The 13,962-nt window shown below is 33.9% G+C and overlaps 1 protein-coding gene across 3 annotated transcripts in view; it reads left to right on the top strand.

Moving 5' to 3' along the window:
* CSMD3 (CUB and Sushi multiple domains 3) overlaps window positions 1–13,962 on the top strand; it is a 684,352-nt gene that overhangs the window by 541,367 nt on the left and 129,023 nt on the right. For all 3 annotated transcript variants that reach the window (XM_074577705.1, XM_074577704.1, XM_074577703.1), the window contains 4 exons: window positions 6,700–6,813; window positions 7,466–7,561; window positions 8,425–8,628; window positions 11,368–11,492. In XM_074577705.1, the coding sequence (XP_074433806.1) occupies window positions 6,700–6,813; window positions 7,466–7,561; window positions 8,425–8,628; window positions 11,368–11,492 (539 nt within the window). The remainder of the gene's footprint in view (window positions 1–6,699; window positions 6,814–7,465; window positions 7,562–8,424; window positions 8,629–11,367; window positions 11,493–13,962) is intronic.

Raw genomic sequence — 13,962 nt, 5'->3', positions numbered from 1 at the left:
TTCAGTTATTTCATGTTTTCTCTTTCTTTTTATAACTGATTATTTTTTGTAACATAATTTTTATTTTTTTTATCTATTCATTTCAGTTGCTCGGTTCCTCTTGTTAATAGTTATCTGTTGAGCATAAGCAGTTCTCTACCCTTAGTCCTGTCGGTAAAAATACCCCTTCTAGTGGTTTACACATAAACCCGTCACTAGTCTTATTTTGACTTCTAGTCTGCAGCTCACCCAAGAGGCTTATACAGTTAGAATTAGTTTTTTACTGCTTCCAAGCTCAGGAACAATAGACAGCTGTTTTATTCTGATATTTCCTTTGAAATGGATTGAGATTTACCCAACAGGATAATACTAGTAGGGATTTTATGTTATGGCATATGCTAAAAAGTGTCAACCCTTACAGAGAAATCTAACTGGTATCACTAAAGATTACTGCTACAGACACGGAGTAGGCCGAATGTATTAACAGTAACTGGCAGACAACCAAATGTTTGGAAATGTACGAGGAGAAACATTCAAAAAAATGACACCTCTGGTACTAATTTCATTTAAAAACTAAATAATGGTAGTAACACAGCTAACTCAGAGATACTCAGCTGTTGTTCTGTCAAATTGAAGTATTCCACTGAACAGTACAAGATCAGATCTTCCAATTTGTTTATGTGAGCTGGGCAAAATTTGTTTCCTTACTGAAAGCAATATTCCTATATGCATGAATGCTGTAAGGCCATCTCTTTAGGATGTCATCTTTCAGTCTTTCCTTCAAAAACCTTCTCAGTGATTACTGAACAATTTCATTTCAAAGTGCCCAACATACATTTAAGTTATCTTGCAGTTTTGCTAGACATTTTTCTCAGGCAGAAGGGGGTGAATATGAGTTTATTTAATGTCTACATTAGTATAATTTAATTTAAAAATATTGAGTCAGTCCATCCTTACAGTCTATTTCTAGTTCATCCTAATTACAAAAGAAAACTTCATACGTTTTTTCTTATCTGTTGCTTGTTATGAAGCTAAATACTTAAATCAAAGGGATTACTCACACAGAAAGTCTATGTGCCAGCAGGAGGAGACATATATGTTGTGAGTGTGGGTAGCCTCTGACTTTTTTAACAATATAGTGAAAGTCATTTTTCTCCTTTCGCCGTAAGTTAAGACAGCAGTAAGTCATAGTAAACCTTTCTGCCTTCAGCATCTGTGAGTTTATTAACCTTGCTTTCTATGTTAAACTATTTTACGTAAAACTCTTGGCTTACAGTACATGAATGTTAAGCTACTTCATATGAATAAATAACAGATCTTAAATTTAAAATCCTCCTAGATGCGGATACTCTCTGTTCATTCATGCATTTTATCTTTTTCAAGCCTACTCCGTGGCTAGTTCTAAGTGTCTTGAAGGTGACATCCAAAGGAAATGGTAGAAGAACTGAAAAACGTAAATGATGTCCTGTTTCTCACAAAAGAAATGAAATCTCTTTCCTCCCCTCCTCTTCCTTAAAAAAAAGTTTTTCTGAAACTCCTGCAATGAAATCTAGAGTGATTGTCATCATACTAATGTGGTCAGATCTCAATGCAGTTTTTTGATCTTGTGAAGAATTCCTGTCTTTCTTATGGGAACGGGCACAAGAGTTTCTCCTATCCAATGATCATTTGATTGATGACCATTATTGGATCAGCCGTAAAGCCTTGCTCAGTCTTTCACATTGTGAGAGTATCTCACACAATAGTTACCTGCTTTCTGCTTCCTATATTTAAGCCTGAATCCTGCTTATTTAAAGCATGCTTTTCTTCACTGTCATTTATCATTTAGCTGACTGGCCATGATCCACCACTTAGCACAGTGACTGGGATCTCCAGACATGAGAGTTAAAATGCATGAGAAGTCTTCATTTCTTGCTTCTTAGTGCATACTTGCTGTCTTTAATCACCATAAAGACCATTTCTCTAGTGAGAGATTTCTCTTTCCCTGTGTTTTAAAGAAGATTGTAACTCCTGAACGATGTTGCTATCTTTTTCTTTTCTTTTTTTTTTTCTCAAAAAAAATTACATATGGTATTATAATTCCTTTATAAGACCTGCTATGAAAAACATCACAGCTAAATCATAAGTAAAGAGAGGATCTCATCAGTGGAGCTGATGAAGAATTGGATTTTTTTTTTCACTGTGAAATAAAATCTCCATGCTGTTGTGAGCAGAACTCTCTTTTGGAAAGATTATTTAGTCTGATGACAGAAATTCTGTTTGAATGTATGAGAGGCTAGTTTTTGCAGAGTAACTTCAAATTCTGAGAAAGTCCTCTAGCTCTGTAACAAGACCAATGTGTATACTACAACTGTTAGACAACTGAACACCTTAATTTTTCATTCACATTCAGAAGAAACTTATTTTAAACACAGTGGAAAAAAATTATCTAAAACACCATGCTCAAGCACAATTTAAAATTATCATTCATAACAAGCAAATTGCTTTATCTGGGTGTTGGTCTGTGGGGCTTTTTTTTTTTTCAGTTCTTCAAAACTAATTTGGCACAAAGAAATGGTGTTGTTACTGTAGAAAATTGCAACCATGATACAGGCCATGTATATCTTTCCCAGAGTGAAACAGGGTTTTTTTATTTCTGTTTTGAAACAGTTCCTGATTGGAGACATATATGTATATTAAGAATTGCAGAGGTAATATCTTAATAAATTACCTACATAATGGGACAGAGCTGCAAACTCAGCAAGTTTGCAGATGACACAAAACTGGATGAGTGTCTGATACAACATATGGGTGTGCTGCCATTCAGAGGGACCTCAAAGTCTGAGAGAAATGGGGAGACAGGAAGCTCATGAAGTTCAACAAAGGGAAGTAAGGAGTCTGCACCTAAGGAGTAACCCTGTGCACCAGTACAGACTGGCCAGCTAGCTGAAAAGCAGGTTTGCAGAAAAGGTCCTGAGGGTCCTGATGATTGCCAAGCTGAACAGGAGCTAGCAATGTGCCTTTGTGGTAAAGAATGCCACCAGCCTTGTGGGAGGCATTCAGCAAAGCGTTGCCAGCAGCTCAAGGGAAGTGATCCTCCTCTCTTCAGCACTAGTGAGATGCATTTGGGGTGCTGTATCCAGTGGTGGTCTCCCCACTACAAGAGAGACGTAGGCATACTGGAGTAAGTTCAGCGAAGGACGACGCAGATGATTAAGGGCCTGGAGCATCGGACATGTGAGGAGAGGCTGAAAGAGCTGGGACTGTTCAGCCTTCAGAAGAGAAAGCATAGGGCGGGTCTCGTCAACGTGTATAAATATCTAGGTGGTAAAGAAGGTAGAGCCAGACTTCTTAGTGGTGCCCAGTGACAGAACAAGGGGCAACGGGCAGAAACTGAAACAGGAAATTCCCTTTAAACAAAAGAGAAAAACTGTTACTGTAAGGGAGATTGGACACTGGATCAGGTTGGTCAGAGAGGTTTTGGGGTCTCCCTCCCTGGAGTTATTCAAACCTGACTGGACATGGGCCTGTGCAATCTGCTTTAAATGGCCCTTCTTTGTGCAAGAGGACTGGACTAGATGATCTCAGGAGGCTGAGAATATTCTCTGATTTTGTGATAGGAATTATACTGAGAATATTGTTCATTTAATACCATAAATTCCATTTAAAAAGACAGAAACAAATTCTATATGTTTGTTTTTCATTTTTAAAATGAAACTGAAAGTTCTTTGATGAAATTTTTAAACACACTATTATTTAATGCCAATTCCATCTGCTTTTAGGTGCTTTCCAAACTCATTAAAAGTATGCAGATCTTATACTGATGAAGGCCATAGAAACATCTAGATATTTAGAAGGAAGGAAAGTTACCTTGTTTAGCTTTTGCCTGATTAAAAGGGAACTTGCTTTTGCTGACGTATTTTGAATTAATGGATTCCCTCAGTTTCCTAAATTAATGACAGTATTAATACTGAACCTCACTTGGAATTTTGACAGAAAAAACCCCACATAAATGGAAAAGTATAAAAAGCACAGAAATGTATTTTGTTTGTTTTTGAGGAAATACATAAATTGGTGTCATATCTATGAAAATTCCAAGAGAAAATCTTCTTTGGATACTCTAGCATTGTTCATCTTGTAAAATAAGACACACCTAAATATCTGAGCAATAGGTTAAGCCACAAAATACAGAGATAAATATACTGTCTTTTTAAATAGCATTGCTACAAAGCAGTGAAGGCCAAGATGAACATAAATTCAGGAATAATTTGCAGCCCAACTTTAGACGTCAAATTTGGACAGGTGACTTCCAGTCTTCCGTGATACTTGACATGGAATAGCAAGTGATTGAGAGTCAGTCACTCTATAGAGAATACTTATTCATCCTTTTAAAAAAAAAATACATCACCCCCCAAATTCTTCAGTTAAAATGATTTGATCTTTATTTGGACTTGGTAATTATTTTTTAATGAGTTTCCCAAGGGCATATTATACTGGATACTCACATTTATATTTTATTAGTTTTTGTTAGTTTTGAAGCAGATATTTTTGGTATTGTCTTGGTTTGGTTTTGATTTCGTTCTTTTTTTAAAGAAAATTCTTTTCAAATACTAGAAAATAAACAGAATAAACGCGTGTCAAATGGGGTAGACAACAATGACATACTAGTCACCTTAAATCTCTTCATAATATATTTGATTTCAAGCCAGTGATAACTTTTTGTTACCTTCTCAGATTTTCACTGTATTTTTTTTAGAAATGCACAATCAACAGTGAAAAAACAGTTACCAGAAATGATATGTGGACCTTTTCTCTTTCCAAAATGACCAATTTTAAGTTACATATTTGTTCACTTCCTTCAGTGTTATACCCTTAGACAGAGAAGTGCTTAAGACAAAGCTGGAGGCAACAACAATCTTGAAATACTTATGAAATGTAGAAACGACCTTTGAATTTGGCTCACTATATGGTATAATTGCCATGTAAATATTTTATAATGGCCCATTACAACACAAATATAACTTATCAGTTCTACTCTTACAGTCTTCCCAAGATACAGCTCTTGGTTACGTGTGCTTGTTATGTCTCAGCACTTGCCTGAATTTTCCATACATAGTTTGCAACTTAATTCAAAATGGGAAATAGCTGTGGAAGTCACAAGGAACTTTACTTGGCTCAGTGGCAAAATAAGATTTGATAAAAGTACAAATGTGATAGAAACAATTAGCTGGATTAAGTTTGTTAGTTATCTTTAGCAACAACAGAATACTCAGATGCAGATGAATACTATTTTAAAAATAAGAGAAGCTAGTAAAAACATAAATGTTTAATTTTCTGGTGATTGGAATAAAAATGATGGAGGTAGTTTGGCATCTGACTTTTGGTTCCTCCTCAAAATGGACAAAAGTCTTTGGAAGTGTCTTAGACAGTTTTAAAATTACTTTTGTTTGTACATTTTATAAATATAAAATCCAGGCTTTCCATTCAAAAGAGGTTTTCTTTTAAAAAATTAACTTCTGTTCTTGAAAAGAGAGTATGATAAGATCTTGAGTTGGCAAGGTGGAACTGCCTTTTTTTTAAATCACTAAAAAAAAAAAGAAAAAAGACAAAGTCAACAATTTGAAGACTTCACATTTTTAGTATACTGTTTTTAAAGCTTTAAGGGTGTATAAACTGGAAGAATTGAAGGTGCCTAGCTTCATCCTTTATAACAAAATATACCACATAAAGATGTTATAGAACATATGGCAAACAAATATAATCTAGTAGCAACACACTGGAATACTTATCCCAAAATGTCTAACCTGGACAATGACCCGGTACTGTTTCTGTTTCTCGTTATAAGTGTTCCAATATTTTCAAATATCCAATAGTTTCAAATATCTAACTACTTCCACCTTTTTACCTTTGTACTCCTTGAGTCATTTTCCCCTCCATTGCTGGTAATGGTGATAAAATTAGGATGTAAATGTTTTGTAGGTACTAGGGCCAGAATTAATCCAAACAATTCTTTTTTTTCTTTTCACTGTTTACTTGTATTGAAAGTACAAACACCTGTGATGTGAGTGTGCTGCACGGATCTTTGAACTTAAGTGCAAAAATAGCATCTTGAATTGAGTTGTTCTACTAGCATGCCTTTAAAAAATAATAGTTTTTGTGATTTGGTATATGTATTCCGAAAAGTGTTTGTTGCTTTGAATCAGTTGCTCATTTATTTCACAAAGGTAAAGATGCACTGAATGTTAATGTTCTTAAGAAAAATGAAACATTCCAAAGTAACACTTAGAGGCTTATCAACAAAATTAATTAATAAACCACAATATATAGCAATATGCCTAGAATTACAGAGGAGGATATTGCACTGTGTTGGGTGGAAGAAAGCAGAGAATTTGAAAGCATATTCAACATCAGAAAAATGGTTTTGTTCCCTCATTACTAAAATCTTTCAACAAGTATATGTATGGTTTGTGTACCTTCATTGCCTCTTTTATATATATAGAATTACATTTTTATTCATTTACTGCTGTAATGGTATGAAAAAACACTTTAAACACCAGGACAGCTGATTAAGTGATCAGAGAAATCAATCAATAAATAATTTTTTTATTTAAATATTTAAAAAAAATATATTAATGTCTATTTTGTTCTCTTCTTTCTTTTTTTTTTTTCCCCTTTCTCATTCTGTCCCCACATTTTTTGGCCATTGGTACCTCTTGCTTTTTCTCCTTCCTGCCTGGTCAGTGGTTTTTGGCCAGTTTGTATTTTTCCAGACATCACTCCATGATGTTGTTGAAGTATATGATGGCCCAACTCTGCAGTCATCTTTGTTATCCTCTCTCTCAGGATCTCATTCAGGTATCTCTTAATAGAACTGTCATTAAACTGTTATTTATTTTTTATGAACCTAGAAAGATAGTGTAGGCAGGAAAAAAGAAAGAAAAACTTGTCATAGTTTCTTACATGCAATTCAGGCAAATGTATGAAACTAGGAGGTTGAACTAAAAGCCTATTCACTCAAAACTCTTCACGTTAATGAATAAAAGGAAGTAAAATCAAATCTATTGTTTTAGATTTTTTGCTTCTGATATTTATCTATTATAGGGAGTGTTTGGGGCTTTTTACTCTGTGCCTTTATGATTTTTATCATGAAATGGGTATTATATATTTGAAAGGGAAAGCAGCCTATATTTTTTAGCAAACTAAAATTGTATAGATTATGTGCACGTTGACTCAGTTAAAAAAGGTATTGCATTTGGGGTTTCTTTTGGTAAAGGAAGAGAACAACAAATATTCCTAATAACTGAGATGAGCTTTAGTCCCTCTTTTCCAGAACAACATAATACTGACAATGTAAAATATAGAAATCACATATATCATGCAAAGTTTACTGAAGCAGAACAGGGTTTTGAGAGGGTTATTTCTAGCTGCAAAGATGTTGACAGGTATTTTGAATGCTTCTTCAGTAAAAAGTGGTTATGATAGCTTTGTATTTGCTTTGTTTGAGTAGGTGAATCCCTCCCATTGAGCTCAGGTAACCAGATCACGGTTAGATTTACTTCAGTTGGACCAATAACAGCTAAAGGATTTCATTTTGTTTATCAAGGTGAGACAACCTGGAAAAATGTGTACATTTATTCTTTTCATGATAAATTGTAAATCGAACAGACTGAGAATGTAGAGGGAAGTAATAGCCTGTTAACAATATAGCAAGTTTTGCTGATTCTGCACATTTTGAAAAATGTTTGAGACCATTCTTTTATCTATATTTAAAGCTTAAATCAAATATTTAAGAAGCATGAGAGGTTCCAAATTTAAGAAGACAGTTATACAAAGCAGCTGTTTCTGTTTGCTAATCTGGTTAACTAATGTTAGATACATCTGGCTGCTCAAACTGGTTTGTCTCTCAATTTAAATATGAATAAGTCTAAGTGTTATTACCTGTGGCTGAATCAGTGATCGTGCTGTTATTAAGATCCTTCTTCTTGGTTTACATTGTTTGGCTTTTTATGGGTCAAATACAGAAATGATTATACATCAATATTGCAAATGCAATTCATTCTTTCATTAAACGTAAATCCTGACCTGACAGTCAGAATACACATTTAGAAATCCACAGGAATAAATGTAAATATCTGACACAGAAATGTTATTTGAAACCATGTATTAGCTGAATATTTTATTGTAGTATTTCTTGCCTGTGAAAACCTTTAGGAACGTTTCGGTGTGGATTTTATGCATTGCTTTTAATCTTGGCAAGGATGTCAGTGCTATGCTCTTATAAATGGTAACTCAGACATCAAAAGTAAGCAATCCATATTGTGAAGATTCATTTGGGGATTATGAAAATGTTCTTAAGTGACAAATAACAGAATGTTACTTCCAGTCATTTGGATATTTGTAGTTCAAAATCTGCATTCCTCCACAAAATCTAAAATTAAGAATCCACAATTGTTTATATGTTTGCAGCTGTTCCAAGAACAAGTGCAACACAGTGTAGCTCTGTGCCTGAACCGAGATTTGGAAAAAGGATTGGAAATGAATTTGCAGTTGGGTCATTGGTTCTTTTTGAGTGCAATCCAGGCTATATCCTCCATGGGTCAACAGCAATTAGATGTGATACTGTACCAAATGCATTGGCACAGTGGAATGATTCACTTCCTACATGTGTTGGTGAGTTCTTAAGGCTTTTTGATAGAACGAATTACTGCCTAAAGTGTAGACCATTCTCTCTAACAGAATGTGTTCCTTCTTTGTCATCTCTACAGTATTTTATTCTTGCTTACTTGTATTCATTTTCTTCTTCATTCAAGGTTAAGATTTTATTCCCCTTTCTATTCTAACCTTGCTGTGACATTTCACGAGTTTCATGAACATACTCTGCTACTATAAATTATATGTTAGCTTCTTTTATGTTAACATCAGTGACAGTCCCTGGCTGTCCCTTAATCAAGACTCAGAAATATCATTTTATGCCCTGAATGCTTGCAAGACTAAGATGATCTCACCTTGCAGATCTCTAATAAGATATTGTAAGCTATTAGAAAGAACATTACCATATTAAAGATTTAGAAATAGTTACACTGATATTTCATTGCTTGTCAGAAAAAAAACCAGTAATTTTTCATATCAGAAAATATGCTTTGTATCGTTCTAGTCATACGAGATTACATTCTCAAAATGAAATTCTTAAATTAATGTGCACCAATTGACATTTCTAAAGCTGATTTGCACCAACTGTAAATCTGGTGATTGTGCTGAAAAGCCCTACAGTAAAGAGATAAAATTCTAATGGTACATTTTTCCATAGGTTTATGTCAAGGGCAAATATAGTACATTTACATACTATATTTTATTAGAGTTTAGCTTGGTTTTTTATATGGAAAAAAATCATTTGTTTATAAAGGAATTAAAAATAGTTATCATTTGCACAGATGATTTTGCAATGCTATCAAACTTTTCCACCTGTAACATCTGTTTCAGTACTGACTGCATTATACATTAATTTTGTGCAAATTGAATACATTGAAAACTATTCATTTTGAGGATGAAGACATCTGAAGAACTCCATTCCCAACTAAAACAGTAAATATATGTATGAGTTAAAGTTACTTAACTTTTCTCAACAGGGAACAGATCTCTTATAAAAACAATCCTAACCCATGCCAAAACCACATTATGATATTGACTCTAGCATTAAGAAGTACATAAGCCGAGTTTTAGATGAGTGGTGGAAAAGAAAATAGAGAACATTTTTTCATTAGGTTGATTTTGAATCTTCTGTGCTAATCAGCTGATGGTGCATTGTAGAGTCTGAATGGTTTTCAGTAAAATAAAAGACTTTCCCCAAAATACTAAAATCCTGATAGAGATCAAGACTAAGTACCACTGGGGTAATATTAATAAAATATGATTAACCTGCTATTATATACAACTAATGTTTATTTAGACTGTTTCAGGCATAGGAATAGAACCACAATTTATATATCAATCAGATGCTGAAGTATATAGCTATACTTCATTTATTCTCAGTGATTATGATTTAATCAGTAGAACTGTACTATTTACTCCCTTGAAATGTATTCCCTTTGTTTTTCAGATATAACAACTCAACAAAGTGTTAAAATAATTATTTCGGCCATCAAGCACAGTATATTATTGATATTTTAATACATGATTTAGTATGAGAAAGAAAAAGCTATCTGTCTTGAAGCAAGTTGAACTGAGAAAGGGTTACAGGCCACCTTGTCTGTGAAAATCACTGTGCCAATAAAGGTGATAAAATATATATGAGGTGAAAATTGCATTGAACTAAATCAGTTTAATAATTGAAGTGGTAGACATGACCATATTAAATTGCCTTAACTGTAGTGAATGCTTGAATATTTCCTTACAGATAGCAGACATCAATCATTCTGTCTGTTCATCCTTTTATAAGTAATTATTTAAACACTTTAAGTGACACTGACCTTCAGTTTATCCATGTAGCTCCCAACAGATTCTATCAATTATATGCCACATAAAATGTAGCTACAGTATTCATTATTAAGATAAGTTGCATTCTCCTACATATTTTCTAACTCCTCATATTTGTATCTAATGAAATCAGTTCAGCACTTAGTGGTGTTGCACAGAAATGATACATTAACTTCTAATGGTTTTGATAAACCATCTCATCAATCTTTTCCTTCAACTTCTTAAATACCGACAGAATATCACTATCTAGATTAAGCTCTTTGTCCCTGTTAGAGCATCTAATGATTTAGACAAGATACATTCAAGTTGAACATTCACAAGAGAAACTTGATGGTACCGAATGCCTCTGTCCAATTTCATGCATAACACTTTTATTAATCCATGGGCATGGAGATGATGAGTGCAGTCTTGCAGGCATTTAGCAATTTCTTTACTAATGTGATAGATCCATAGTCTGTAATGGGATAACTCACACAAGAAAAGAAAACAGTCAAGGAGTTGAAACTGGTGCTATTAATTATTTAGACAACAACAAAGTAGCAATATTTTGCTTTTTCAGTTTTTATCTTTTATACTAACAATATACATAACTGTTCAAACTTTATTCTTGACCTCTAAAAATAACGCTTTATTTTTTTAACCAATGGAATGGATTTAACTTTGTTAAAGGTCAAATAAGGGGAATAGGAACATGATTCTGTCAGGTAGAAAACTGACATAATTCTAATTTTTCCCTATTCTTTTTTGGTCATTTAAAATAAGGTTTTTGAGATACAAGATTTTATTTTCCTGAAGCAAATATAAATTTTTAAATGTAGCATAAATTTACGAAAGTTTTCAGCCATGGTATGCTGAACATTGTGTAAGCTTTTATAAAAAAATTTCTCACTTCTGAAGCTTCATACTTCTTTTCTTGCCTTGTGCATTTCCTTTCAGTGCCCTGTGGTGGAGTTTTAACAAAGCGCAAAGGGACCATTTTGTCTCCTGGTTACCCTGAGCCTTATGACAACAATCTGAATTGTGTGTGGAAGATCACAGTACCAGAGGGAGCTGGGATTCAAGTAAGTATACTTGCTATTTTCTTGTTATCATCATGTTTAAAACTGTTTTTCCTGATGCAAGAGCATGGAAAATAATTTATTAATACATTTTTCTATCTCACTAATGATTCTTACAATGGTATTTATTACACACTTTTTATTTGTGCAGTTTTTAAAAGTTATAAGATTTACAAAAATCTTAAAAGACACACTTGCAACTTTTCACTTAGAAGAAAATCACCAATAACATAAAATGTGTTATTTCAATAGGTCAGTGACTCCCTGTAAGCCAGAGGAAATAGGGAGGCTTTCCTGTGATACTTTTTTCATCTCTCAAAAATGGATAAATCTCCTCTAAGAGAGTGAAGTTAAGTGGGTTGCTTGCATGGACCAGTTATATACGTTTTCCTAGAAACTGTTATTTACTCTCCACTTATGGAAGTTCATTGTGATATAAAGACACTTCAGTAAGTTTCAAGATGAGATGGGAATGGATTCTTTAAAATATTGTCAGAATTCTCATTCACTAACATTTACATTAAGAACTTAATGGAACACACAGAAAAAAAGTATCCTTTAAGCTAAAAGTCATGTATATCCCACTTTTTATAATTCACTAAAGAAGCTGACAGAAATCTGGTTATTGGAAAGGCAGTTGTGTTTAATAGATTAGGACTTTTTAGCATCATCTGACCAAAACCCTAGCAAAACTTGTGTCAAGAAACCAGGAAAGCAAGTTTTCTATGTCTGCCCATGGTTCGAAATATAGCCACTGTAGAAAATGAATAAATAAAGAGATCAGTTTTTGTACGTAAAGACTTAACAATGAAAATCAGGAAAACCATTGTGGACAGTTTATTAAAGATGTTTTTTTAATAAATTACATCACATAGGTTTTAGGGTATTTTACTGTGTCAAGGAAAATTTTAAAAATAGTATGAGTTTATACTTTGCTACTTTATAAGCATTCAGAAAATTCTATTTTTTTGTTTTAAATATTTAAAAATACTTAAGAAAAACGTAAAAACTTTACGGAAGAACACAGAAATCATCACAGATACAGCCTAAGTCCGTACATGATAACATTTATGAGTTCAATTTTCAAAGACACCAATGTCCACTAACAATAGTATTTAATAACCTAAATCAGTTTTGAGATTAATTTTGAGGAACACTACTTGATTTAAACAGTTGACTAAGTTAGGATGTTTTGTTCTGTGTATTTCTTATACAATCAGTAATGTAAGTTAAACACTAGGAGGATAGTTCAGAAGATTTAAATTAGGCATTAACTGATGTCCTGACTTAAGCAGCTACTGTTGCTTTTTGGAAGTATTTATCTCTTACCGCAGACTGCATTAGGTGACAAAATTACTAACTTTGATTTCAAGTTAGGTGTCTAATCTGCATGATATTCTTTTGCTCCAGAGTCATAAGAAGAAAAAATATATTTACTATTTGCTTTTTTTCTAGTTCTCCTGAGGTTTTTTGCTGAGCTTGTGAATACCATTCTTCCTTTCTATTATCAGTTACTGAATAAGTTAATAATTTATACTTATATAAATGTAATGACAACAGGGCAGTTTCATGGGCATATCCGTGTGACTGTAATTAGATCTGTAGAACATTTAATTGTGTCACTGCAACAGGACAGTCATGAAGTGTGATATTCATGCCTGATACTTTGAATCCTGTCTGATTTTCAGGGCTAGGTCTGAGGAAGATCAATTCTGATATAGTAAACTGAGTACAGCTGTTACAAGATCAGAAAGACAGAATATACATCAGAAATCATCATATCATTTTTACTGAGTTATTTTTCAGAACTGAGCTTATCTTTATATCTGCTAGTGACATAAAAAATGGCATCAGAATTGTATTGGGTTTGGTTTTTTTCACTTCATAAAGAAAAAAAACCTAAATATACATACATAAAAATGTAATTATTACTGTGAAAATCAGCTACTTGAGGCAACATTTGAAAACTTGCATGTTTTTGACCAACCTGAGAATGCATGCAAATGCAGATATGCAAGATGTTTATGGGTAAGGATGTTTATGGGTAAGGATGAAGGGGAAGGCAAATAAGGGAGGTGTTGTGCTGGCAGTATGCTACAGACCACCTGGCCAGGATGAGGAGACAGATGAAGTATTCTATAAGTGGCTGGCTGAAGTCTTGCAATCGCCAGCCCTTGTTCTGGTTGGGGATTTCAACCTGCCGGGTATCTGCTGGAAATACAACACAGCAGAGAGCAGGCAGGCTAGGAGGTTCCTTGAGTGCATGGAGGATAACTTCCTGACACAACTGGTAGGTGAGCCTACCAGGGGAGGTGCCTTGCTAGACCTACTACTCACAAACAGAGAAGGACTAGTGGGAGATGTAGTGGTCGGAGGTCCTCTTGGGTTTAGAGATCATGAAATGGTCAAGTTTTCAATACATAGTGATGTAAGGAGGGGGGTTAGCAAAACCTGCACCTTGGACTTCCGGAGG

Source organism: Larus michahellis, chromosome 2 (genome assembly GCF_964199755.1).
Source record: "Larus michahellis chromosome 2, bLarMic1.1, whole genome shotgun sequence".
Lineage (NCBI taxonomy): Eukaryota > Metazoa > Chordata > Aves > Charadriiformes > Laridae > Larus > Larus michahellis.
This window is presented reverse-complemented; position numbering and strand designations above follow the sequence as displayed.